General features: G+C 44.8%; 1 protein-coding gene across 1 annotated transcript in view; it reads right to left on the bottom strand.

Annotated features, from left to right (window-relative positions):
• The window catches only part of TGFBRAP1 (transforming growth factor beta receptor associated protein 1), a 255012-nt gene that overhangs the window by 186754 nt on the left and 41428 nt on the right, over window positions 1–26830 (bottom strand). Inside the window, exons 3-5 of the mRNA XM_086934675.1 lie at window positions 24200–24354; window positions 23652–23734; window positions 15876–16217 (exon numbers count right to left, since the gene is read on the bottom strand). Of these exons, the coding sequence (XP_086790801.1) occupies window positions 15876–16217; window positions 23652–23734; window positions 24200–24354 (580 nt within the window). The remainder of the gene's footprint in view (window positions 1–15875; window positions 16218–23651; window positions 23735–24199; window positions 24355–26830) is intronic.

The following is a 26830-nucleotide window of genomic DNA, read 5'->3' as shown; positions in this document are numbered from 1 at the left end:
GTGGGCAAGGCCTGACTGCGCCAGATGTAGCAGGTAGGGTAAAATTTGTTCTGGAGAGGTGGAAAAAGGACGTAGACCCCTGCCCACACACCAGATGCAAAAGCGTTTCCACTTCAGGGAATACGTCTTGATAGTGCTGTCAGCTCTTGCTTTGGCCAGAATATCCTTACAATCCTGCGGAATGTTTAGACTGCTGAATTCTCTGTACTCAGGAGCCAGGCTGATAACCTGAGAGATTTCAGATCCGGATGTTGAACCTGCTTGTTGCTCATCGTGAGCAGAGATGGATGTTGACGTAGATGGATCGGCGGCTTCAGCGATAGACGATGCAGTTCTGTGAACCAATGTTGCATCGGCCAGAATGGGGCTATCAGAATTAAAGTGCAAGGCTCCGCTTTCATCTTTCTGAGGACTCTGGGAAGCATTGGAAATGGCGGAAATGCGTACGCAAAGACGTTGTGCCATGCGATGGAAAATTCATTCCCGAGAGACCCTGACTGGGGATGCCAACTTGCGAAGTTTTGGCATTCTCCCTGGTCGCAAATAGATCGATTTGCGGCGATCCCCACTTGGAAAATAATCGAACGATGGACATCTGGTCCAGCTCCCATTCGTGCAACAGAGTCCTCTGCCTGCTCAGCGCGTCTGCGATGACATTGTCCTTGCCTGGGACGTACTCCGCTTTCAACGATACGTTGTGGAGAATGACCCAATTCCAGATCTTTTGCGATTTGTGAGGGAGTGTTAGTGAACGCGTCCCTCCCTGTTTGTTCAGGTAGTGCATCGTTGTAGTGTTGTTGGTCCTGACGAGCACTATGGAGCCCTTGGCAAGAAGGACTGCAAGGCTAGGAAAACGGCCCTCAGCTCCAGTACGTTGATGTGGAGCTGCTTTTCCGGCTCTGACCATCTGCCACTGATCCTTAATTCCTGTAGGACTGCTCCCCAACCCTCCAGGGAGGCGTCCGTTGTAATGACGTGAGGAGCTGCTGGAAGCAGGAATGGCAATCCCCGCGAGAGGTTCTTGATTGACCTCCACCACTGCAATGCCTTGGTGATTTGCATGGTTATCGTTATGCGGTCTTCGAACGATCCTGTGCTTTGCGTCCACTGTCTGGACAAAGCCTCCTGAAGCGGACGCATTCGAAGACGACCGTACGGTACGAGCAGGATGCACAACGACATCATTCCCAAGAGGGATTTGAAGGTACAGACTGGCAAAGTTTTCTTTGAAGCCACTGATGCGGCCAGAGACACAAGCTTGCGTTTCCTCTCCTGAGATGGGAATGCCTTTCCATCTTCTGTATTCAGTGTCGCTCCGAGAAATGTGATGACCTGGGAGGGATGCAAAGTGGATTTTTCTTGGTTGAGTGTAAGACCCAAGTGTTTGAAGAGATTCAGACAGGCGTTGGAAGATTTGGTTGTGCCTGCCAAGGATGGCGCCTTCACCAGCCAGTCGTCTAAATATGGAAAGACTTGGTGGCCATGCTGCCTGAGGAATGCTGCCACCGGGGAAAGACACTTGGTGAAGATACGGGGCGCCGACTTGAGGCCAAAAGGGAGGACACAGAATTCAAAATGCTGGCCCGCCACTGCAAATATCAGGAATTTTCTGTGAGCTTTGTGGATTGGGACGTGAAAGTATGCGTCTTGTAGGTCCAAAGACGTCATGAAATCCCCCTTCTCTAGGAGACCCAAGATCTCCTGAATCGTGACCATGCGGAACGACTGCCTCTTTAAGAACGCATTCAGCGCCCTGAGGTCTAGAATGGGCCTCCATTTCTTCTCCTTCTTTTGAATCAGGAAGAAGCGGGAGTAAAATCCTCTCCCCTGGTGAGCAGACAGTACTCGCTCTATTGCTCCTTTCTTGAGCATAATTGAGATTTCTTGAAGAAGCAGTCGCAGGTTTTTGTGTCGCATTGGGCGAGGAGTAGTTTTTGGAGGGATATTTTCAAATTCTATGGAATGGCCAAATTGAATCAACTGAAGGACCCACTGGTCCGTTGTAATTCTTCTCCAATTGTTGAGGAAATGGGTCAGTTTTCCTCCAATTTTCAAAGAAGGAGATGGGGGATGGACTGGCTGTAGGAATAAGTCATTGCCGTCCGCCAGTGTTCTTCCGTTGGTTTTTGCCTCTAAAGTTGGACTTCCCATAAGAGGACTGCCGTCCTTGTTGTTGACGTTGCTGGTATTGGGATTTACCCTGGTTGTAAGAATACGAGGATCTGTTCTGAAAATTACTTATGCAAGAGGATTTTCCTCTGCCCCTGTTCCCTCAAAATGACTGGTTTTTAAATTGTAGCGTGCCCAGCGCTCTTGCCGTGTCCGTGTCCTTTTTTATTGCTTGAAGAGCTTCATCGATTTTGGCTCCAAACAGGTGTTTTCCATCATATGGCAGGTCTAAGACTTTAGATTGCACCTCCGGTCGAAATGAGGTAGCCTTGAGCCATCCCTGCCTTTTCAATACCGCTGCCCCAGCCAGCTGTCTGAATCCAGTCATTGCTACATCCATAGCACAGTCAATCAATTCAGATGCCGATGTTTGACCCTCCAGAAGAAGAGATTGAACTTCCTTTTTTGTGGCGTCTGGCAGTTCAGATAAATACGGAGCAATATCTGCCCACAACTGCATATTATACCTTCCTAAGAGAGCAATAGTATTTGCCACTTTCACTGTCATTGCTGACATGGAGGAAAAACGCTTTCCTACATTGTCCAGTTTCCTGCCCTCCTTGTCTGGTGGAGAAGTCAACGGAGAGGAAGGATTCCTTGAATTTTTCTGCGCCACCTGTGTCACCACAGAGTCCGGTTTGGGGCGTCCTGTAAGGCAGGTTGGTGCCGATGATGGGGCCTAGTATTTTTTGTCCAGCCTTGGAACAACTGCCGAGACTGAGGCTGGAGTCTGCATCAACTGCACACCCTGATCCCATATATGGTCGATTATCAGAATTGATCTCACTGTTTTCTTAAGCGGCTCCTTAAAGTCATATAGGAAACAGTCTTTTTCCTGAGACTCCATTGTCATGTGGAACCTTTTTGCCGCCCTCTCCACCAGATTGTGGAAACCACCTATGTCCACAGGAGGAGAATCTGAAGTAGCTGGCTCAGGGGATGCTGGAGAAGAAATGATGTAATCATCATCGTCATCATAATTAGATTGGTCATCCTGGACCTCACCCTCTTCTGATTGTTCTTCCTCATCGTCAGATGATTGAGGACCTGGCAATGGTTCCCGTTCCCGTTGGAGCACCAAGGACGGTGGTCTAGGCCGTGGAGACGGAACAGTCCCTGCTGCTGGAGGAGCTGATGACTCTGGGATCCTTTGTTTATAGTCCTGTATTAGAAACCTCAAATCAGACACTATAGATGCTGGTAGACAGACCATGGGCGTAACCTGCGTCTGAACAGTATGCTCCTGGGCAATTTCCTAGTCCGAGCTCTGGCATTTGACCACCAGATCAGATGGGCTGTGAGCCTGCATTATATCCTCCTCATCAGACTCCTCATCTTGCAGGAGACAAGCTGGAGGTAAACCTTGCACTCGGCTTGGGGACGTCAATTCCGGTGTGACTGCTGTTTTTGAGATCTTTACCCTTAAATAAGCGGGTTGTGACTCAGCTTCAGTCATCAATGAAGGGCTCGTCGACGCAGGAATCGTGGACGACATATTGTCCATAGATTGTAGCTCTTGGAACTTTCTGGTCGACGGGGGAATCGTCGTCGACTGTTTCCACCGAGTCCTCGACGACGTCTTCGTCGACGGAGTGGCTGTCGCCGGGATGTTTTTTGCCGTTGTCGCTTTCGTCGACGATGCCTTCACAGACAATGTCACTGTCGACGGTGCCTTCTTCGTCGTCAATGCCTTCGTCGACGGCACACTCGTCGACGATGTTCTTGTCGACGATAAAGACGTCGACGGCGCTGGCTTCGACGTCGACACTGAAATCGTCACCAATGTCGTCGACGAGATCTTGGGCGTCGACGACGATTTTTTAATATTAATAATCGACGACAAGGGCTTACCCGCCGTCTATGATGGTGTAGTCGTCGTCGATGAAGTGAACATCAACGATGCAGTCGTCGTCGATACTGTCGTTGTCGACGTCGAGACGCAGATGGGAGACATAGCCTTCTTTTAGACGATGATGGCGTCGACGACGGCGCAGACTTTTTGAAGGTATGAACCTCCTTGTCAGATGCTGATGACTGGGCCTCTGAAGACTTTTTGTAGCCTTCTTTGGAGGAGCGTCTGGAGGGCTAGGGGAAGCTACCCTTGGCCTTTTTAAAGACAGCTTAGAGGAAACTGAAGAATTCTAAGCTTCTTCTGAAAATTCCAAATTGTCTCTGTCCTTGAGCCTCTTAAGCCAGAGTAAAAGACGTCCTTCTCTGTCTTTAAGCGTTTTTGTAGAAAACGTTCTACCAATTTTGCAATCCTTTGGTGAATGGTCTGGATATAGGCAATATAAGCAGGTCTTGTGCTGGTCTTCAACATGTAACCTCTTTTTACCACAAGAACTACATGTTCTGAAGAGACCTTTCTTCTGAGGATCAGCCATATCTACTTTTTCATTAAAGTAATCCAAAATTGTGAAGAGATAAGATTGAAGAAAGAAACCCGAGGGGAACTCAGGTGGAGACTCCCTTAGAACAACGTGCCGTAGAAAATCTGAGGGACTGAGGCTCCTGACAGGAAGGTTCTAGAGGGAGGTGATAGCTGATTGGGTCTCTTCTAGAGTTTGGTCCTTTTTACAAAAGGACATAGATAGGCTACTAAGGTGAGGCCCTTAGGCCTACTTTTCTCTATATATAGGACATTACTTTTCTATATACCGGAGACTCCCGTCTCGACGACGCGGAATGATTCAGGCATGTGAATCTATGAAAGGCACCCATAATGCTGGATAACATCATGCTACTGTCCAGCCTCCATCAGATAAAAATTATTTTGTGTCCACCACAAGTGTTGAGACTATCTCCACGATGTGATTATGTTTGTTGGTAATAAAAACAATGTGATAAAAGCACTGTGTCGGTTTTGAAGGTATGTCCCCTGTTGATCTGGTGCTCTGTACATAAAAACCCATTTGTCTCTTGTAGTGTGTGTTTCCTCTTTTTTTTCAAAGCCTTTGTTCACATCATCCCCAGTGTTGCTTGGCCAAGAGGGATGTGGCAGTGGTAAGTGTGACCAGCCATAATCAAAACCTGTGCTACCTGAATGCTGCACCCTAATCTCCAGATTCCCCACAAAGCGGCAATGAAACCCCTTATTTAACTCTATGATGTATTTGTCTTTTTGTGTTGCCATATTAAAAATTAGAACGGTCAGAAAATGGACACCCTTATATTTGGAAGGTGGCAACAGTGATACAGAGCTAGGGGAACAAACTCTTTTATGGTAACCTTCAAAAGAGCAAACAACAGCATAACTGACAGTCAACAGTGACACCTTGAGTGGCGGATGAACTATCTGCATTCAAAACCATCCAGAAATAGAAATCTCATTATAGGTCTTTGCTCAATCCCATAACAGCATTGCAGAAAGGCGCTTTCGAGTCAGCACAGGAAGGCCTTTTTGGACACCACTATATAAAATGAGTATCCACTGAGTGCAGTAAATTATAGTACTTGATGAACCCGTCTCTCATGTCCAGCACTCCTTGCAGTTCAGTTCAGTCAAATTATTTTCTTTTTATTTGCTTGATTCCATTTTTGCTTTCCTTAAGTTCCGGTTTGGAGAAGTGCTTTGTTCTGTCCTTTAGATGCCCTGCTTCACTTTTTTTTCCCTGGAGGTTGTACTTGCTTTCTTCGTGGCACCTATCTCTACTTAAACATGATGAGAGACTTCTTAGATATGACTTACAAGACATGAAAATGCACCAACAAATTGTACATTATACATACTTTGAATCAGAAGTTCAAAGGAAGAGCATGCACCTACGGTAATGAAGACAGACCAGCACGAGTCAGGTGCATAGCTGTCCTGAACAGCAAGGGTGCTACAGACCTTGATTTTGCCACTTCAAGTGGTTCCTTCCATCCAAGAGTCAGAACTGACATAAGACGCTTGGTTACAGAACGTTCTCTGGTAACTTAACTACGCAAGTATTTGGACACGACATCTTACTAATTGAACTATCCAACCAATAACTACATAAAGATCCACCATAGTCCAAGTGACCACTAATACTCCAATGTCTTCACACTATTCAGTCTTGGCGGGTACAAATATGGAGTCCAGTAAAGGGAAAGGTGTTCCTGGACATAAAATCTCATATCTCCATGGATTCAGAGAAGCTATATTCTCCATGTGGTGTACGAGAAGGGCTTTACTGAAACTTTCTAATGAGGCCTAGGGCATGTTCTAATGTTTCAATGTAACTATTCTTTTTACAACTGTATATTTTATAAATCACGAATGGTCCTTTTATGTGCTATGGTTTTTTTAACCTTTCAAATAAATTATTATTGTGCTTTTTAACTTGTAACTATTTAATTATCTATTTACTGTATCATGCATTTCCCGTTTTGTAATTGTACAGCCCAGTAGCTTGTAGTATCCCTAACGTCTAGTTCCTTAAATAATGAAATCTAAAGACTGTTGGGATACTGTTCTTAAATGTCCTAAGTATGATGATTGTAAGCAAAAACCAACAATTGTATATGTTTTTAGGATTGCACTTTTTTAGGTCGTACGACCGAAATAAAGTTTTCTGAACTATATTCAAATCAATCCAAACACAACTAAAATTATGTGTTGCAGCTTTAACGGGGATCGCCAGGTATACACAGTTGAAGTACCTAGAAACAGCAAGATGCCATACACCTCCACACATGCAAACAATTCTATGGATGCCAGCTCGAGAGCTAAGGGTTAACCTAGTCAGCAAGTCAAAAGAAGCTAATTTGCAAGCAGTGTAGTCTGGCATAAGCAGTCAGCTCTGTATTTTTTAGCAATCTGCTCCCACAGATTTCAGACTGATGGCCAGTCATAAGAGTAAGAGAAACAAACTATCAATTAACTGTGACTCTCAGCGATGCCAATTCAGCACCAAAAGCAGCTCACCATCTATACTTCTCTGTTCTGAATCTAGTCTAGAAATAACTAAGTATGGGAGGGAAGAAGGAGGCTGGTTTTGTGAGCCCCCATGGCATTACTCTTATTTTTTATTCTCTTTTTATTAAACAAAAATGATGGTACCGGGACGGGCTTCCAAGCCACGCATTACTCACACAGAATAGTAGAAACCTATAAGGATGATCACAAAATACATCATGATTCAAAACATTAGACAGTAGCATTGGTCATTACGCTTTTAAACTGGTGAAGCAAGGTTTAATTTTGGCAGCAAGTGGCAGAAGTGCACTAAAGTATGAGTTACTTACCAATGTATCCGGTAGAGACTATTCTAACCGCAGATTCCTTCAGGTAGAATTATCCGCAGGCGTGAGACAGGATCCAGAAACGTTTTGCCTCAGCATCCCTGCGCGCCGGGGGTGGGGCGACACCACGTGACTCCGCCCAGGCGTCGTCCACGTACGTGACATCAGCGAGGTCACATAAGCCCCACCCCGGCGACGTCAGTTTTCTTCGGAGAGCTCTTCCTCGTCGCAACGCGGAGCCACCAGAGCCAGCCCCAAGACAGACAGGAACTACAACACTCCAAACCACCCAGCACAGAGGGCAACCATCTCCCAAGGAACAAGGGAAAGGCATGGCCAGATGACCCCAAAACAGAGGGCAGCAGAGGGGCTAGGACCCTAGTAGCAAGAGGAGGGGAGGGAAGATTTAAGGCAAACCCACCCCAAACTCTGGAACAGCCAGAGTAGCGGGCACAGAAGCACTATAACCCCATCCTCCAGAGAACCAAAGAGGAGGAAGGAATAGCAGTAAGACGGAGCAACCAGTCAAGAGCGAAAGAATGCACTCACAGGAGACACAGCCCCCAACAGGTAGGCAAGTGTCGTTGACCAACCCAAGGGTCCTCGCAGAACAGGGAGGAAGGGCGGGCCGTGAAGGAATCTGCAGCTAGAAGTGTCTCTGCCAGATACATCATTACCGAAGGTAAGTAACTCGTACATCTGATAGAGGCTACTAGCTGCAGATTCCTTCAGGTAGAATAGATACCCTAGCAATACCCACGGGGAAGAGGGTCTGCGAAAGGACCCCACCAGCCAGGACAGGACAGAGGGTCCCACAGGGGACCAGACCTGTGGACCGGGCAAGTAACCTGCCTTGTCTCTCCCAGGCAAGAGGAGGCCCCACAAGCAGAACACCACCGACCTCAAGAGCGATGGAGCAAGAAGAAAGAAGAGGCCTTCACACTCACAACAGCGGAACCAAGGGCAAGGCCAGAGAGGCTCACAACCCTCCAAGGCAACAAAGCTTCCATCCAAAGCCAGGAGGAGAAGCTCAGAGGGGCAAAGGAAACAAGGGAAAAGAAGGCGAGCCCACCCCAGATGGAAGGCAACAGGCCAGCCAGAGCGGCGCCAACAGACATAAGCCGCCAGAAGCAAGAAAAACAGCGGAAGACTTGTCAGGCAGCCTAAGAGAAAAACAGAAGGCCTAATCTCAGGGCCAATTCTGTGCAGATAACACCAGCAAAACACACACAGTCAACAAAGGACCGTCCAGCAGCCAACAACGCCAAAGTCCCAGCAAGGAGGACTTGAATGGCCAGCAAACACACCCCAAAGGGGGGGGGGGAGGAAGAGGAAGAGGACGAGGAAGGGGAAGAGGAAGGGGAAGAGGAAGGGGAAGAGGAAGGGGAAGAGGAAGGGGAAGAGGAAGGGGAAGAGGAAGGGGAAGAGGAAGGGGAAGAGGAAGAGGAAGAGGAAGAGGAAGAGGAAGAGGAAGCTCTGCCAGGAACCTTTGGATGGCAGAGTTTGCTGGGGCATGGAATAACAGGCTGCCATCAAACGGAAGATCAATCAGACGCTCCCGAATGTTTTCATGGAACGCGCCGTCCCGAAGCCAAGCATGGCGACGGAGGGCAACTGAAGAAGCCATGGCCCGGCCCAGCACCTCCGAGATGTCCGGAGCGTAGAATAAACATTGCCATCTCCCGGCCATCCAAAACATGATGCCGTAAGTCCACCTGAACAGACTCCTGGGAACCTGCAGACCCCAAGGACTCAGCCGAGTCCCACAAATAAGAGGAGGCCCTAGCCAACACTCATAAGGTGTTAAGGGCCCGCAAGGCAGCGCTGGTCGAGGCGAACATGTTGCACCCCCAAGAGTCCAGCCAGCGGGCCTCCCGGGATGGTGGAGTGAACAGTGGCGGCAAAGAAGGAAAAGCAGTCTGCAAAAGTGGACTTGAGCCAGAGGGGTGGAGGGAAAGACATGCCGGGTCACGCGGCACCTGAAGGTGCCGATGCAGAAAGTGTTGGGGCACCGGATCCTCTGAGGCGGGGCACCTCCAAGCCCCCATAAGGGAGGAAAGGAGAGAACCCTCAAAGGGAAGCACAGCTCCCTCCCACCAAAGCCCAGGTGGAGAACCTCCAAGAGATGGTCCGCCTAAAAATGAGCAACCGGGTCACCCATGCGCAGGATACCCATGGACGTGGACACTACGTGAGCGAAGGCCGCACCAGCCTCCGAAGGGCCCCGCGGTGGAGAAAGCAGCTCCTCCGTGGGCGACGGCTGCAAACTAAAGCGGCCGTCCCCGAAGCCAAGCCGGGCAGGCAAAGGCCAGACCTCGAAGTCAGAAGAAAGCGAAGAATGGGGATCTTGCCGCTCCTCCGGTGAACACCTCGGCCTCAGAAATGGCGGGGAGCCGTCCTTCGAAGACGCCGGCAAAAAAGACACCACGCGGCGGCCTGTCTCCAGGCAGGATGACACCAGGAGGCACCCAACCTCCGGAGAAGAGGGGGTGTCCGAAGGCGATCTGCGGCATGGCCTCTGTGTGGAGCCGTCGAGTCCGCCGCCTGAGGCAGGACATCAACACCATCCGGCGCCGAGGGAGACACCGGATAGGGCTTCTCCAAGTCACACCGCACTCTGGACCGGAGTGGAGCCGAAGTGGCCAAGGGGCGGCGCCAGAACGACACCGACTCCACCTCCACCTCCACAGAGGCTGCTGCCTGCGTGGGGCAACGAGAAGGACAGGGGAAGTGGCACGAAGCCCTCTGCCAGCCTCGGCCCAGGATGTTACGGAGGTGGCCCAGCGACCCATGAGGCGGCGCCAGGGAAGATTCAACCTCCGACTCGCCTCTCCGACGAGGCAGCACCATGCGGGGAGAGATGAAAGGGGCCCGGAGGGGGACGAGGCCCCCCCCCCCAACCTAGACACAGAGCGGGACGAGGAGGGCCCACCAACCCCTGTGGCGCCGCCCAGACCAGCAGTTGCCGGCGTCAGCTCAGCCCTGGACAAGGCCTTCCCCTGCCCAGAGGGGCGAGCCGGGCTCGGGGATGCAACCCGAGCCCTGCGACCTCCCACGACATCACAGGGACTCCTGCGAGAGTTTACGGATAGGCACCGTGGTCCGAAGGAGGGACTCCTGAGGAGCCACACCCCAACAGCACCACATCCTCCAAGGCTGGATCCAAAGCACTCAGTGCCGGGGCCGGAGCCACAGGCGCCGCCGCGGAGGGCCCAGTGTAAGGCAAGGGATCCGCTGACGCCCCAGGAGGGGGAAGGAGGAGGAGACGCCAGCGAGGCCTGCAAAGCCGCCGAGTATGTCACCATCTGGACTTTCGACGCCCCCTCACCAGGAAACGGTGGATAGAAGGACAACATGCGGGGCTGCATCACCCGTAGAGAGCCCACGCCCCCGGCAGGATGAACACCGGCCCCCGGGAAAAACTGCGACACTCTGAGAAGGGCGAGGACGACAACAGCCATTTCTGAAGCAGTCTGCAGAGGCTGATCGAGAGGACGAAGCCGACCTTGAGAGACGCGCTGAAAGTAGCTTCAACCGGCGCACCCGCCGTGATTTCGGCTTCAACTGTTGGCACGTCTCACAATCAGTGGTGCCGTGATCTTCCCCTAAACACCACATACAAATGAGGTGAGGGTCCGTCGCAGACATAAGACGTGCAAGTCTTGAAACCCGAAGGCATTCGCAGACTGTTCCAATAAAAATAGACAATGATGAAAAATAAAAAAAAGGGCCCAAAACAGGCCCGAGCAAAAACCGGATCCACGTTGCACGCAGAAAAGGAAAAAACTCATGTAGGTTTGCTGGGGTGGGGCTTATGTGACCTTGCTGACTTCACGTACGCGGACGACGCCTGGGCGGAGTCGCATGGTGTCGCCCCGCCCCCGGCGCGCAGGGATGCTGTGGCAAAAGTTTTCGGATCAAGTCTCACGCCTGGGGATAAGTTTACGTGACGGAATCTGCGGCTAGTAGTCTCTATCGGATATGTAAACTAGCAAAGGCCTAATGCGCTTTACTTTGTTTACAAAAAGATGAAGAAATCTCTCTTGCAAGAGAATTGGAACTATAAATTATGTCACAACATAAGTTTATGTGTAGTTGTACTATGAAATTACTTCCAGTTAAAGGACGTAAGCTCTGAAGAACTTAAAGGTCCATAGATTATACCTTAACGAGTCCGCAAAACATCACGTCACCCGACATGAACCCCAGCAAAAGACTACCTTAGAAATCATGGTCATTCCACTATCCATCATAGCCTAGGTCAGGTTTCCCTGATGGCATCAGACAACGAGGGACGAGAAGGCAAAAGGCAGATTAGTTTTATCTGCAGCAAGTACGTCTGTAGGGTCAAAGGGCCATAACTAAACTGGGCAGCTTTGGTTAGGGATGTACGACATACCAGAACAAAAGAGGCAATTGTCTAATTTTTAATCACTTGGCGAATGAAATTCTTAAAATAAATCCATCATGGATTTGAAGTCATGACTTTAGCCAATGTGCCAATCATCTCAGCTGTCAGAGCATTGGATTCACTTGAACGAGCCATCTGGGAGAATGGCACTGAGCACTCCAAACAGTGTTGTGGTCTAGGGGATTAATTTGGTTTAGACACCACATAGGTCTGCAACAGAGACATTGAAATATTATTAGAACAGGCAACCGATTACTTCCTGTCAAAAGAACCCACGGATTGTTGAAGGTGAAGATCCAAATATTACACAGCCCATGAAAGGGAGGCACCAAACCAGCCAAACTGAGTACTATCAAGGACTCTTAGAAAGGACCCAGAGTCCTATAAGTAACCAATAAACTCTTTGTTCTGACAATGTCTCTCAGTGCATAGCACGATTCCATATTAGCATTTATGGATGTAAAGAGGGCAACTCTCATCTTGCCACAGATCACATGTACCCCAGGAATAGCAGGGTGTGGGTGCCTGGTACTGGTGGCAGGTGCAGAATCTGGGGATCACCAATGCAGAGCTAACACAGCTCAGACACAGACTTTGAGATCTTGCTAAATGTATTCAGAGCAGATGAAAGGTGCCTAAAGTAGATGCCACACTACCTCTGGTATGAGGGTGAGATTTGGTAGGAGGGGATGTAGGGCGAGTGGAGTCTTGGTAACTTTAGTATAGGCATCTAAAGGATATAGAATGACCAGCATATTAGAGAGTGTTCCAAAATATATAATCCCAACTTGCACACTGAGGAAAACTCTGGTAGTCCCAGAGGGTACCACGGAACAGTCACTTAGAATTAGTGTCCAAATGCACTCCAGGGCTCTTTTGGCTAGCATCTGGTCTGATTACACCCAGACAGCCCTTCATAAGAGGAAGCTTTGACAAATATAGACATAAAGGGCAACTCTGTGCTGAAACTGTTATTATAGAGCATGTAAGCATCTAAGAGCATGTTCGGATTCTAGGAGGATTTTGAAACTTGATGGGGCGGGTGTTCGAACACTAGACAGATGAGCATTACCGAAGGTGCTGTCCCCATTGTTTTTGGGATGAACGGTCAGGAAAGAACACTTTGCAAGGCAAGAAGGGTCTGTAAAACATTGGTTAACTTATGTTAAGCTTCGGGGGCCTCTTCTACTTCCTGGCAACAAATTATATAAGCTTTGCAGAAGGGAAACCCAAAGGAGACAGTGATTGAAACAGTCTGTTATTCCACAGCAAAAGGAATGTCACAGAAAGTCACAGGAAAGGCCTCAGACCCAGTTCGTAGAGATAGTTCAGCTTTGGGAAACTAAAATTGGCTCAAGGAGAATCTCTTGAAATGCTGTATATTTTTATAGAGAATGGAAGATGTGTGTGAAGGAAGCAGGTGAGCACACTTCACAAGGCAGAAAAAGATAAATGAAGGAGGATGGTCCGTCCTGCATAAGATTTCTGACTGCATAAAGAAAGGAAAAGGCAAAGAGGTGTGTCACGTTAGATTTTAACAGGCTGAAATAGAGGAAATCCATCTTTTTAGAAAGTTGCTTGTCATTTAGCTGTAATGACAGTTTTTTTAACCCCTACTGTGGATGTTAGCCACTGAGTTAGCTCTTCTACAAAGGTTTAAAAGCTGTTTTTTTTGCCTATGTTACCATAAGAGGCAATCATGTTAAGTCTGTTTTCTGTGTGCATGTTCATTGTACAGAAGCCCAGACTACAGGTATAGGAAGTAGTAATGAAAGGCAGACTAACCAAACTAATTCTTAAAGAATAGAATGCCGTTCAGACTGTTGCAACCTATGCTTCACGGACATATCCAGTGATAATTAAAATGCAAGGCAAAATGTAGTTTTTACTTTCAGTTAGACATCCTATCAAAATGAAGCCTGCAGCCTATGGGTAACCTGGGCAAAAATGGCTAATGATAATTTTAGATTTCGGTGATACTTTACTCCTACAACAGATAATAGATATGGCATATTTTTTATATGCTCGGCTACAGCCGGACATATACATTTCTTTTTGGAATCATCCCTGATTTACAATTTATAACTGCTTCTCACAGAAAATACAGGATGGTTATGCCGGACTGTTCCGGGGTCCGTCAGGAATACATTAGTAGATGAAAAGGTAGATCAATATGCTTCTTCTTTCACTGTATAATCTAAAGTGACTTTTTGGTGCCCTTTTTATATGGAAACTGAGGCAAAATGTTGACTGAGAAAAAGTGGGTTTCCTCCTTAGCTCAGGGGGCTTAAGTGGGAGGGTCATGGTTTGAGGCAAACACAATCTCCACTCGGTACATCTGAAACAAGGTTTCATTTCTTGGCTTTTAGGCCAATCGAAATCTGGGAGGGATTTCCTGCAACAAAGCACATTGATAGAAGAGGAAGTACATCACTCTTTGAAATTGCAGTGGAGAAAGAGTGCAGCTGTATTAGGAGTGAGTGGGAGATTACCGATAACACTATAGTGGTTTGTCCCATAAAAGTCAGAACTTGTCTAGACCCAAGCAAGAAAAGCTTGCATTCACAGAATAGTTGACTGCACTACCAGAGTACTGGCAAGTATTGTATCAAGAGCTCATCTCTAAGATATGCCTTCAGTAGTCAAGAACAGAACTGATGGCTGGCTCTAGTTTCCATGACTTGGGATCCCTCAGGGATACTGGAACCCATGCGAATGAGTGCTGAGGGGACAACAGAAACCTTGACCATGTGAAGCACTGTATCCAGAAATACAGCTAAATGGGTCTCTGTTGAATCGAACAATCCAAAAACATTGCAGCTTGCACAGTATATCTTACAGCTTAGCCATAAAAATCTGAATCCGCAAGATGGTATTCGTGCCAAGTCAAGCTCCCCAAACCTGCACTAAAGTCACAGATACAGGAGGTACCTGGATCTAGTGGTAGACTTTCGCACAGCATCACTAATGCCCACAATAACTAAACAACCTGCTTTCTGGACCAAACCTGCTTTAAACACCCACACTCGTCGCTAGTCTCATTTTTAATCCATGTATCGCTACAGCTTCATCAGATTTGAGTTGGTTAGAGCCAGAGTGTCAATTACAATTACTATGTCATGAAATCTTTTGTTCAATTTCTCTGATAAGCAAATGGACACTTTCAAACAGATTGTTTTCATTTATTGATCTTCTAGCAGGCCAACACTGGGAACTGTTGTTCACATTATCTTGAACCCTAATTTTAATTGGACTATGTCTGGCTATTGGTATTGTAGACTACTTCAGATACTTTTATAACAGCCCTCACACATAATATATCCATATATCTCCTATTGTGTGCCTGGTCAGGTATTATCCAAATTATATCTTTTAACTGACTACGCTTTGGACTTTTTATACTTGCATCATGGCTGCATTACTGTTTCATTACCACTACAGTCCAATTCCTACATGAGGAAAACCATGTTGCTTTACCAAGCTCCCTAAGGTGAGTCTAGGATTCATTACTAAAACCTACTTAACTATTTAGGTCATAGTAGTGGAGCACTGCGAGAGCTCAGTCACAGTTCTCATCAAGACATCCAAATCCATTAACTCAATATTCAGATTTCCTATAATAGAAAACTATTTTCTTGAAACTACATGCACCCGCCTCATATACACTAAGAACGCCTTCCGTACAAGTATGCAAATAAAAAATTTCCTCGCTCTTTTCAAAACACAAATCTGTTATTCATCTAAATATGTATGCATATTACACACCTTCTTTAATGTGCAGGAGCATCATGACTGACAAAGCATAGGTTTGCGTAGCCTCTATTAAAATAATTAACTCCTTTCTGTCCAGCAGTTGACCCTACACCTTGGCACCAAGTCAGATTATCCTACGATTCTGGAATAAGGCAACTGGATGTACCACTACAATAGACCTCATGTTGAATGAGAGTTTAAGAATAACGATGGAACTGTGATTATTACTGTTTGAATATGTTTTCTTTAAAAAACTGGTATAATTGTAGATGCTGTTCTTTGTGGAAATGCACAGTGCTATTAATGATGGCTTAATGAAAAGAAAATGACTCACTTTTTGTGTGTTTCAAGCCATGCAGCACAGTCGGGTAAAAGGCAGGAATTCTCAGAAACCAGGAGATCCAGCAGACTTTCATGGTTTGCTTCGGCGTACAGTTTCAGCAAGGCTGTATCTACATCTTCCTTATAGCCATTAGCCACTTCCGTACTCCGGATCTCATTCAAGTAACTCATTAGAAACCGTTTACACTTGGTAATCTTGTCCTGGTCCCCTTGAGTCAGCTGATTCAAGTCGGCGTACTCATGAAGCGGAGGGTGACAGCGAGCAAACGTTGAAGATGTGGGCAATAGGAAGGGGTATAGAGAGATCAGCTCACGGACATCAAGATGACTGCTTCTGCAATTACAGTGTCAAACTAAATGAAGTAAAAAAAAGAAAAAGTATACATAGGCACAAAAAAGCACTAATGACATACAACTGTTACTATACTATGTTGCTATTTAAAATGGCAACAACTGATTCTCAGGGCTAGTTGCTGTAAAAACATTTTCTAGAATATATGTGAAAATGCCATTTGATTCAACATGCTGATTGAATATTTGCAAGCAGGTCCTTTGCACTTTACATTTGCTATGGGTGAACTTTAAATATAACTCAATTTTAGTAATGGCGTCTAGTGGATTTTGAGCCTGGAACATTAAAGCATATCAAACTTTAAGATTTAGAGCAAATATAGGCATTTTTGGTGTCAGGCGTCAACAACCCATTAGATTGAAAATATAAAGCAATGGAAAAACAGTTAACACATTCAAAACATAACAAATACAAGTTTTGGCATCATAATTTAACTTAAAAGACAAACCATACAAACAGTACAAAATAGCTTGGCACAGGTTCCAAAGTTTTGAAATACCTAATGAAGTCCCAGGCTGGATTTAAAGAACTCAGCGCAGAAACGATTATTGAATTACCGAGAAGAACATTATAATTTTATCAAGAAACTGCCACCTACGTTTTCCAAATACAAATAATCTTTTTGATTCAATAATGTATACAGTGTGAAAGCTAAGAAATTATTAATGAGCTGTGCAAATATAACCCTGAAAAATCTGTGCTCATAAGGCCGGTTGCTAAGAAGTCCTGCAAATGATAGCACAAGACTAAAAGGTGGAGTAAAAGTCAGACTGACATTATTAACAGGAACTTGCAGAGCTTGGCACTGTCAGAGAAGTGTCTTATGATTTCCACTCATGCTAAGGGAAGGACCGAAAAATACATTTGGAAATAGCACCAGTGGATGTTAGTCTTACACCCAAAATGCACAATAAATAATATTAAAGTTGTTTCCCATTTACTTTTTCAATCTGGTTGCATTATTCAAGCTTGCCTGTAGGTTGTTTAATTTTGTAGGTAAACATGCGAAGCACTCCTTCAATTATTAAGGCAAGCAGTCAGAGGCAACGGAAAGTCTATCATGTTTTTCCATGTACTGATATAGAGCCAGATGCTGGTGAGAAACCTTATATCTTATAAGGAAAGAAATTAATGATATTGAAATATGTAATGAAGTTGGCCTTTGGAGCACCCTTTAATGTTCATCACTATTTTTAAAGAAGGCGGCGTTGCATGAATGGGTGGGGCCCTTACTCCTTGCAACACCCCAAATGCCTTTCTTACATGATGTGCAAGATGTGCAAGATGCGAAAAATGAAATGCTAGAGGCCATCTAGCCTCTAGCATTTCACCGGGGAGACCGTGGTGTTGGGCCACTCGAACTTGGGCCGTGGGCGTCGGGTGCAGAGTGGTGCAGACTTGCGGATTTGGCCGGAGCCTGAGTCTGTTGGTGACCAAATCCGGTGCTACTGAGTCTGGTTGGGGAAGGCAGGGCAGGTCCTCTGGGTTCTTGAGTGCTGCTGGCTGCAGGACACACCGGGATTTCGCTGGAGAAGGTAGAGGTCGGGCCAGGCAGTAGGGCTGCGGCCAAGTGAGTTGGTGTCCTCCTCTTCTTCTGGATTCTTCTTTTCTGAGGGGGCAAGGTTCAGGGTTGCCTCTGAATTCTAAATTTAGGGGTGTTACAGGTAGATACAGGTTGGGACCAATGGGTCCCTTCCTTGGGGTAGGTAAACCCCCTTTTATGCCCCCCCCCCCCCCCCCCCAGTGGGAGGAGCGTAAGCCTCACTCTGGTTGGCTGGGTCCCCCATCTTCAAGATGGTGGGGACTGAGAGGTGTGCTTCACCTCGTTTCCCCACCTGAGAGGTGGGGTTGGCAAAGGTGGGCATACCTCTACTCCCAACTTGGTTTTCCTGCCGATTCTCCCACCCCAAGTGGGGGTCAGAACCGTTGGGGACCAGTTGCTGGGAGTAGCAAATGGCTGGGGTAGCTCACAAAAAAGGCAGGCCTTGAAACTTCCCCTTCGTGGACCCAGCCCATCCTGAGGGAGGAGGCTTGGCACCTCGCCCCAGGATGTGCTTGGTTCCAGGACCCCAAGAGTGGCAGACTCTCGACCCAGGGGGTCCAGAAACAGGTCTGGTGGTTGCAGCTGGCGAACAGCCACTCAGCCAGGACACTAGAATTAGGTCATTTTTCAGGGAGCATCTCCAAGATGCCCTCTGAGTGCATTTTTCATTAAATCCCACACTGGCATCAGTGTGGGTTTAATGTGCTGAGAAGTTTGATACCAAACTTCCCAGTTAAGCCATTGTGGTGCTGTGGAGTTTGTAATGACAAACTCCCATGCCATATACTCTTTATAACTTTACTGCGCTTACAATCTCTAAGAATGGACTTAAACATTGTAGGGGTACAGGGCTCATGCACCTATACCCTCGCCACTGGTATAGTGCAGCCAGCTAGAGGGGTGTCTTACCTATGCAGGGCAGTGGACTGTAGGCATGGCACACAGCGATGTATGCCATGTTGAATCTTCACTTTTTCTCTGCACTAAAACACACAGCCTGCAATGGCAGTGTGGGCGCGAAGGTAAGGGCCTCTAAGGGTGTCACAATAAGTGCTGCAGCCCTTAGAGGTATTCCCTGGTCACAGTGCACTTGGTGCCTAGGGTACCTCTTACAAGGCACTTACATGTGGCCAGAGAGTTGCCAATTGGGTTTTGCAACAGTACAGTTTAGGGAAAGAACACAGGCACTGGGTACCTGGTTGGCAGGAACCCAGGAAACACTCAGTCAAAAAGCATCAACATTAGGCAAAAAGTGGGAGGCAACCGTGCAAACAAGGACACTTTCTTATAACACTTCCTTAGGAAAACCAGAACTCTATCCTCCACACCTAAAATGGCAACTTCCATCTTTCATTGCAAAAGGAGAGATACCAGTTCACACATCATCACTCAGCTTACCCCAAATGCTACATTATTCAAGCACTCCCTTTTCAATTAGCTGCCCCCTCTCCTAGATTAGATACATTTAACACAGAATGGGTGCATGAGCGTATCTTTCTGACAAGACCTCTTAAAGACATTTTTTTACAGACCAAGACTCATCATACTAACAATGGCTTCCAATATTAAATAGATAACCTGTAAAGCCATAACTTAACCTTGACTCTTGATTATACATTCAAAGGACTGCAATTTAAGAAACACTATCTAGGGTCAAAAACAACCTACTAAAAGCACTTCCACCGGTGCTTTTAAACTATAAAAGTATTTCTTCTTCCTACTACTGGTGGCAAAAACCCATCTTTAATGCCAGGCATTGTAACCGTTCAGAAGCTTGTTTGCTGTACCGCTTAAAGGTAACATCATACATTTCATTTGATCACTTTAAATACTCCACATAACATAACCATGCTTGTAGCTTCAATACATCGACACCTTACATTAAATACATATGTTTTTTCTCTGTGTTTCCCTCTTCCCCTTACCAACTAGTATTTAACTGTCTGCCACCTACCCACACTTATATCACAACTTACGAGGGAAAACAGATTTGCCACTACAGACGTTTTGCAGTGACCCATTATGACTCAGCATGCTCTTAAAAGATTATTGTAACCAGAATAGAAGTAATGTATACCTTTCATGCCTCGAATTTATCAAAAGACTTGAGATAGCCCTAAGACCAACAGAGGGTGAAATGTGTGTTGACTTAACAAAAAGGCTAATGTGCAATACTGAGAAATCAGAAATATATATTGAACCTAGAAGACAACTTGTGGATGTGTTTACACGTTCTTGGACTAATGTACCTCAGGTGCAGGGTTTGATCTCAACTTTATCTAGTATACCAGGGGGCCAAAGTACTGCCACTTGAACATGAAAAGGTCCAACAAATAAGATTAAAAATCTTGATCAGGTTTTAAAAGTGGTGGAAGATTTGGCATGTTCCACAGCTCCAGATTGATTTTTAGCATGATAAACTTCAACAATTGGGGCAGATATGGCACATCACGCAAAATTGTAGTTCAAAAACCAAGGGTAGAGTAAGCATTCAACAGAACAAAGCAGCTCTTATTTACCTTTCCACAACTACTAAACGTTTCAGTAAACAGGACTGCCATGTAATTGAACCTCTTCGGACATTTATGAATGATGTTCTGTCTGTCAATCTGAAACTATATTTTTGGATATTTATTTACGATAGGTTTTGGAACTGCTGATTAAGAGATTCTTATGGTGAAACACTTAAAATGCCCCAAGATTGTTTTGGCAATAACTATCACTTTTGCAAGGAAGACTGCATTAACATGACAAATCGGAAGTTAGTAAATTTGATGGGGGGTAGTGGGGTATTCAAAATGCTAGGTTACACATTTCTAACAAGGTAATTGTATAAGCTTTATAGGGTAAAAATGTCTTTAAAAATAAATGATTAAATTGATTAAATAATTACTAACTTAGATAATCAAACTTTCTTAAGAAAGAACAATCATCAACTGGTGATAATTATTAACTTAGATAATCAAACTTTCTTATGAAAGAACAATCACAAACTGGTGATGATATTTTTTAAACATATCGGTTTTCTAATATTATATATATACACATTGTTTTCTTCTTCTTACGCTTTCCACAACTACCAAGTTGTGCTTAGCTTACTAAGCACAACTTTAGTAAGCTTTATCAATGTTCCTACCAAAACAGTTCTGAAGTCACCTTCTGGGAGGAACCAGGCGGTCTGGTTTTTCTTTACGCTGTGATGTCCAGAGCAAATCTGTGTAACTTTGAAAAGGGTGAGAGTTCAGGAATAAGGATCACACCATTGAGCTGGGTGTGGACTAGTTATTGCTTGTTGTTCTTGGCTAGAAGCTACAACTCAGTCTTGTTTTGGGGTTAGATTTAGATTGGTGCAGTAGCCCACGTCCTGGTTGAAATGAAAGCAGTGTCTGGAGCAGAGGAAACTTTCAAATAGAGTTAATTTATAGAGTGTCAACAGCATATTGGTAAAATCTGATGTTATTGGTGAGTAGAATCCCCCCAAAAAGTGGAAGCTATTCATCTTCATTTTTCGAAGGAAAAGAAGAGTAACACTCAATCTACTGATTCTGTTGCATGTAATGACATCTTTTATGTCTTTCGAGTAGCAGAGGATATCTTATGTACTTCTGGTACAACATCCAAAATAGAGTTATGGCCCCTATTGGACTGCTGGACCTTTTTGGCCATCTTGTATTCGATTAAATCGGGTTCGTCACTAGATCCTCTTTCCCCAAACAAGTTTGGTCTCTTTGACCCGAAACCTTGGCAGGTGGTGATGGAACTTCTTAAATCCTCTCTGTTAGAGGGAAGGGTGCGCCAGAGCTGGAAGCATGCAAGGGCCTGCTACTTCCCAAAAAAAACTTAGATGATGTCTAGATTAGGGGGAATTGGCTGGACTTATTTTAATTGATCTTAGCGCGCTCTTAAATGCTGTGTCCAACTCTATTTTAGCTGAAGGACTGAGAATGTCTGGCCTTGACAATACAGCACTGAACAGATTCATATCATTCCTTAAAGATCGGATGTTTAAAATGTTCTCAGCCAAAGAGAGCTCGGCATCAAGGGGTCTCACTTCGGGTTACATCAGGGCTCTGTTTTAAGTCCTATGTTGTTTAACATCTACGTCTGCCCTCTAGCTGATGTAGTCAAAAAACTGTGGCCTAACCTTATTTTCCTATAAGATGACGCACAGGTTATCTTTTCTTTGCCATCTACACAGGAACCTGGTTCCAGCACTCTTAACCAGGGCTTGAGCCACATCTCCTTATGGATGAATAATAACCTGCTCAAGCTCAACAGTGAAAAGAGGGAGGTCATGGTCCTGGGTAAGAATCTCTCTCTTTAGGATCCTCAGCATTGGCCAGCACCCTTAGGGGCATTACCCAATCTAGCATCCAAAGTCCAAATCTGAGAATGTTGCTGGATGATAATTGGTCCATAAAGCCTCGGGTGGCCAAGGTTACCTCCACCACTTTTGTGGTCCTCAAGTGGGTGAGAAAGATTATCTGGATACTTCTCCTACCAGCTCAAAGGACTATGATTCAAACCCTCATTCTATCTAGGCTAGATTATGACAGTGTTTAACTTGGGTATTGACAAGGCTTTAATTTGACGATTACAGCTTGTCCAGAATTCAGCCGCCAGACTTCTGTTTCGGCTGCCAAAATACGCCTCTGTTTCGCATCTTTGTAATGGCCTCCACTGGCTTATGATCACAAAGTGCATCTAATTAAGAGCCTTGTGCTACATGCACAAAGACAAAGTTGGGTTGGGTCCACGATATATCCAGAAGCTGCCAGTGCCCTATCAGGACAACAATAATGGTCACAGTTGTCTTAATGCTGGCTTTAGCATGCAAGGGAAGTATTTGAATGTTTGGAACAGTGAAACGTGCACCAACAGTTTATTATAATGCTCACAATCAATTCAAATAACTATCTTAGATATAAGCACTCTCATTATGGTTCCTAATGAAGGATACATTACTGATGACAACAATGATGTGAGGGAACAGGTTCTGTTCAGGTAGAGCCTCAAATCCATTTAAAAGCACACTGTGCAGCCATGAAAGATTTTAATTTTTGTATGTGCTAAACTTAGCTAAATCAGTCCATCAGCATTCAGAAAGCTAAACAGTGTCACAAAACTTTCTTACATATATAGAACATTCAAAGAGCTTTTGGAACACAGAAAATGTGAAAACTGTGTGTCCCATACATGCAATGACAGTTCATAGATTCACTGAGAAAATTCAATCTTAAAATTGAATTATTTTTATTCTGCTTTTTTGACCTTGATGACAGCAGCATCCTTCCACTTAATGCACCCCTGGCACTGCCCCTACTACCCATAGGTCACTAAGATCGTATCAGAAAAAGAAAGCAGATCGCTCTCATCTACATTTACTTTGTGGATTGTCCACTCCATGCCATTACCTTTTCTTTTTCAGCAAAAAGTAGGCCTGTGGAGAGCTAGTGTGTAGTGAGGGGTCATTACTGTGATGTCTTCAGGTTTAAAGGATGTTAATGTCTCTTCGATACGCCCAGGCATTTTGAGAACTCACTGACCATGTCAGAAATTAGGGGCAGATGTTCGGAGCGGCTTTTTAAAGAAATTTACTTTATATTCTGCACTTAATATCCACAATAGAATATCTACAAATCAGGAAGAACAAAATGCCAAATCACTTTAAAACTATTCTAAAGAGAAATGCCGCTGGTCTGCTCTTCTTATCAACATAGAAAATTATATACTTTTTTATTCTTACTAGCTATTTCAACCTGGAGCATTTAAATAGTGACATTACCGTACTAATAAAATAACATCCTCATAGAGCAATTCAATTCCAGCAGAGATAATTTGAATACAGTCTTCAAATTAAGACAAGCAATTACCTGAAAAGTTCTTTTGCTTCTGAAAACTGAAGCTGAGCAAATTGTATGAATCCTGCCTGTTGTAGGATCCGTCTGTACATAACCTAGAGAGGGTAAAAACAAATGTACAAATTAATATCGGCCAAATTAACTTAAATAGTAATAAACTGTGCAGGGCAAAAAATGTGTTCTATAAAAGTTCATGAAAAGAGTTTTGGGAAAATTAGCACGTTAGGTCATGAAACTCCATTATATAACTGTATGTTGTACATTCTGGCCGAATAAAAAAAAAAAATATATATATATATATATATATATATATATATATATATATATATATATATATATATATATGATTAACTCGAAAGTGAAGAGCAGCCGTCGAATAAAAGTTGATTTCAATATGGATGTTTGTTTTGCTTAATCACTAGATAAGACTATGAAGGATAATTAACTGGTCCAAGTCTTAATGTATATAATATACTTAATACACTGCCGTATTCACAATGAAAATGTAATTCACGATTAATGGTTTATAAAAAGAAAGAAAAAAATTGTATAGCACAAACCTGAAATTTTTCTTTTGGAATGTTCCTGCGTGCACCCTTAGCTAAAACCAGAGCTTCTTCCACCCGGCGGCCAGCAAGAAGGTCCTGGATCTGGTTTTCCAAAGGGATCGGTGTCAAAACATACACCCCATTATTGGTGGTAGCGATCAACCTTCCTGCAGTCAGTGAGACAAAGGATCACATTTTACAAAACTGCCCCAAACTTTTACTATAACATGCATAAAATGGGGATACCGTTTTTAAAAGCTACTTTAAATTAAACCTAGTTAATGTTTTTCAAATAACAGCCTTCAGTATTTATCATCGTTTGGTCCCTGAATTCCACAAAACAATGTGTGCTCTGTGCTTCAGACCAGAGATTCTATCAACCATCAGAACTGCTGTTGGGCATGACATAACATCTCCACAATCCTTTGCAGCCTAAGGTCTGAGACGGCAACTCATGAATAGTTTGGCAAGTTGCACCAGGACCACTGAAGGTACTGTTATGCCATACAAATGACTAACAATCACTAACAATTAACAAAAAACATGAAAACTGCACGGTCTCAAATGAGATCTGCACTGTGAAAAGCAGACTACACATCAGAAGCTACACCAATATTCTTAGGAAATGCTTTTCAGTCAGTGAAAGAGAATGAAACACATTATTTACATTGGAGACAAAATGTCTTGGTTGCAAAGATAATGCATTGCTAAGGATTTAAGTAAAAATCAAAATAACCTGAGGCGCATACAAAGGGGCTGATTACAATTACGGCGGTCACAAGACTGGTGGTGGTCCGACCGTCACCTCCTTTGGGGTCTGACCGCCCGATTACGAGCATTGCGGTGGAGAAAACGGTGAGCCATGGCACCGCCGTGCTGATTACAATCTGACTTTCCGGCGATCTTTTCATGGCAGAGACCCAGCCATGTAAAGGTAGGCGGAAAGGCAGAGAAGGGGTCCCAAAAGGGCCCCCAGACGTTTTAGCCCATTGGGCATTGTGTCTGGGGGCACATGTTGTGTTCCCCTATGCCTGCACTTTCGTGCGCCCACTATGTGCCATGAAGATATGATGGATGGCAACAGTGTGTGCACAACAGTGCAGGTGCTGCGGCGGCATGGACTTCAGCCTCTGTCTGTGAGCGGAAGCATGCCACCGCCCCAAGACTGCCACCAGAACATCGCAAGCTTGGTGGTAAACTCCAAATGCGGCTGTCAGCTTGGCAGAGTTCTCCCAACCACCGATGCTGCAGCCTAGCGGTCCAACCGCCAAGGTCATAATCGGAGCCCAAGCCTCCGGTTCAGAGATATTGGGCAATATATGACATTTTCATCACAGGGTAAATACCCAGAGAGATGACCACTAACTTCGTCATTGTTTCAAAACAGTAAGCTCTTATGATGTAGCCCACAATTTATGCAGATGAGGAGGCTTTCTGAAGAAGGCTATAAAAGAGCGGGCTAACAATTTGCCTAGTAAAACTTTACTTTCATAGTCACACCAATATTTCGCAGGTTTTTTGAACATTTATTTATTGTTTTCAGCAAATAAACAGCAGTCATTTACAATAATATGCCGGATGGTGTGTACAGCACATCGTCTGGTACCGTATAACTAACTTTCAGTTCATTTCAACAACTATTCCACTTACCAGTATTTCACAGCTACGTTTGGTGTTGTAATTCTATACTTAGGAGGATGGTATCATTTGTTGAAAGCTGATTTTCTAGAAAACCTGGAAGGAAGGAATTCCCAACTTTTCAAAATGCCTGGGTCCCTAAACTGTATATCAAATATGATAATTGCTAAAACACAACTATTACCAAGTGGCTTCCTTAAATTAAAAAAACAGACTGATGCAATTAGCCAGATTACCTCGACCTCCTGTTTCATCTCTACCTAATGCTTAAATCACAGGCACAAATAAAGCTATAGGAGCCATTCATTATGGTCGGAGAGTCTTTTTAAGAAATATTGTGTTGCCATAGTATGAAATGCCACTACCCAAATGTGATTTCCTTTCAACTGCATAGCAACAATTAAGAGACGAGTAGAACTCGTCCCTCATCAAATACCACTATCACGCTCTTCAAGAATAAGAGTTTATCTACACCAAGATGACAGCCATTCGTTACTAATCTGCAACAAGCAAAACAAATCAACTTTGCCAGTATCACTCCATTTAAAGCGTGTTGAGCTTCTGGAGCCCCCTGCTGTCCTGCCCCCTGCCCCCCCCGCGAGCTGTGAGACGGGTGGGGGGATAAGTTACTTGTCTAGAGCTCTATGATGGCTTCGAGCTATTACTATGTGTACTAATGTGAACTGATTAATTTGAACTGACTTTTTCAAACAGGCCCTTTCTTTGTTCACCACGGCGCCTTTATGTGTGTTGTGGTACAGAGTGTTGAGGGGAGAGGTTAGGGGAAGTTTCTTTTATTCAAAATGGTATTCTGATGCAATAGGTTTGTTATATTTTAAATGCCAATAAAATGTACACACAAAGTAATCCCCTCAGTATCACTCCACTTATTATTAATGGATATTTTAATCCCCACACTAAAACAACATAGATTTACTTACATTTGTCCCTGACCTTCAAACATGCTTCAGAGGAAAACAAAAGAGGAAGCCATAAAAGATTAGA

This window comes from Lissotriton vulgaris, chromosome 8 (assembly GCF_964263255.1).
Source record: "Lissotriton vulgaris chromosome 8, aLisVul1.2, whole genome shotgun sequence".
NCBI lineage: Eukaryota > Metazoa > Chordata > Amphibia > Caudata > Salamandridae > Lissotriton > Lissotriton vulgaris.
The sequence above is the reverse complement of the archived record's forward strand: the minus strand, read 5'-3'. Positions and strand labels throughout refer to the sequence as shown.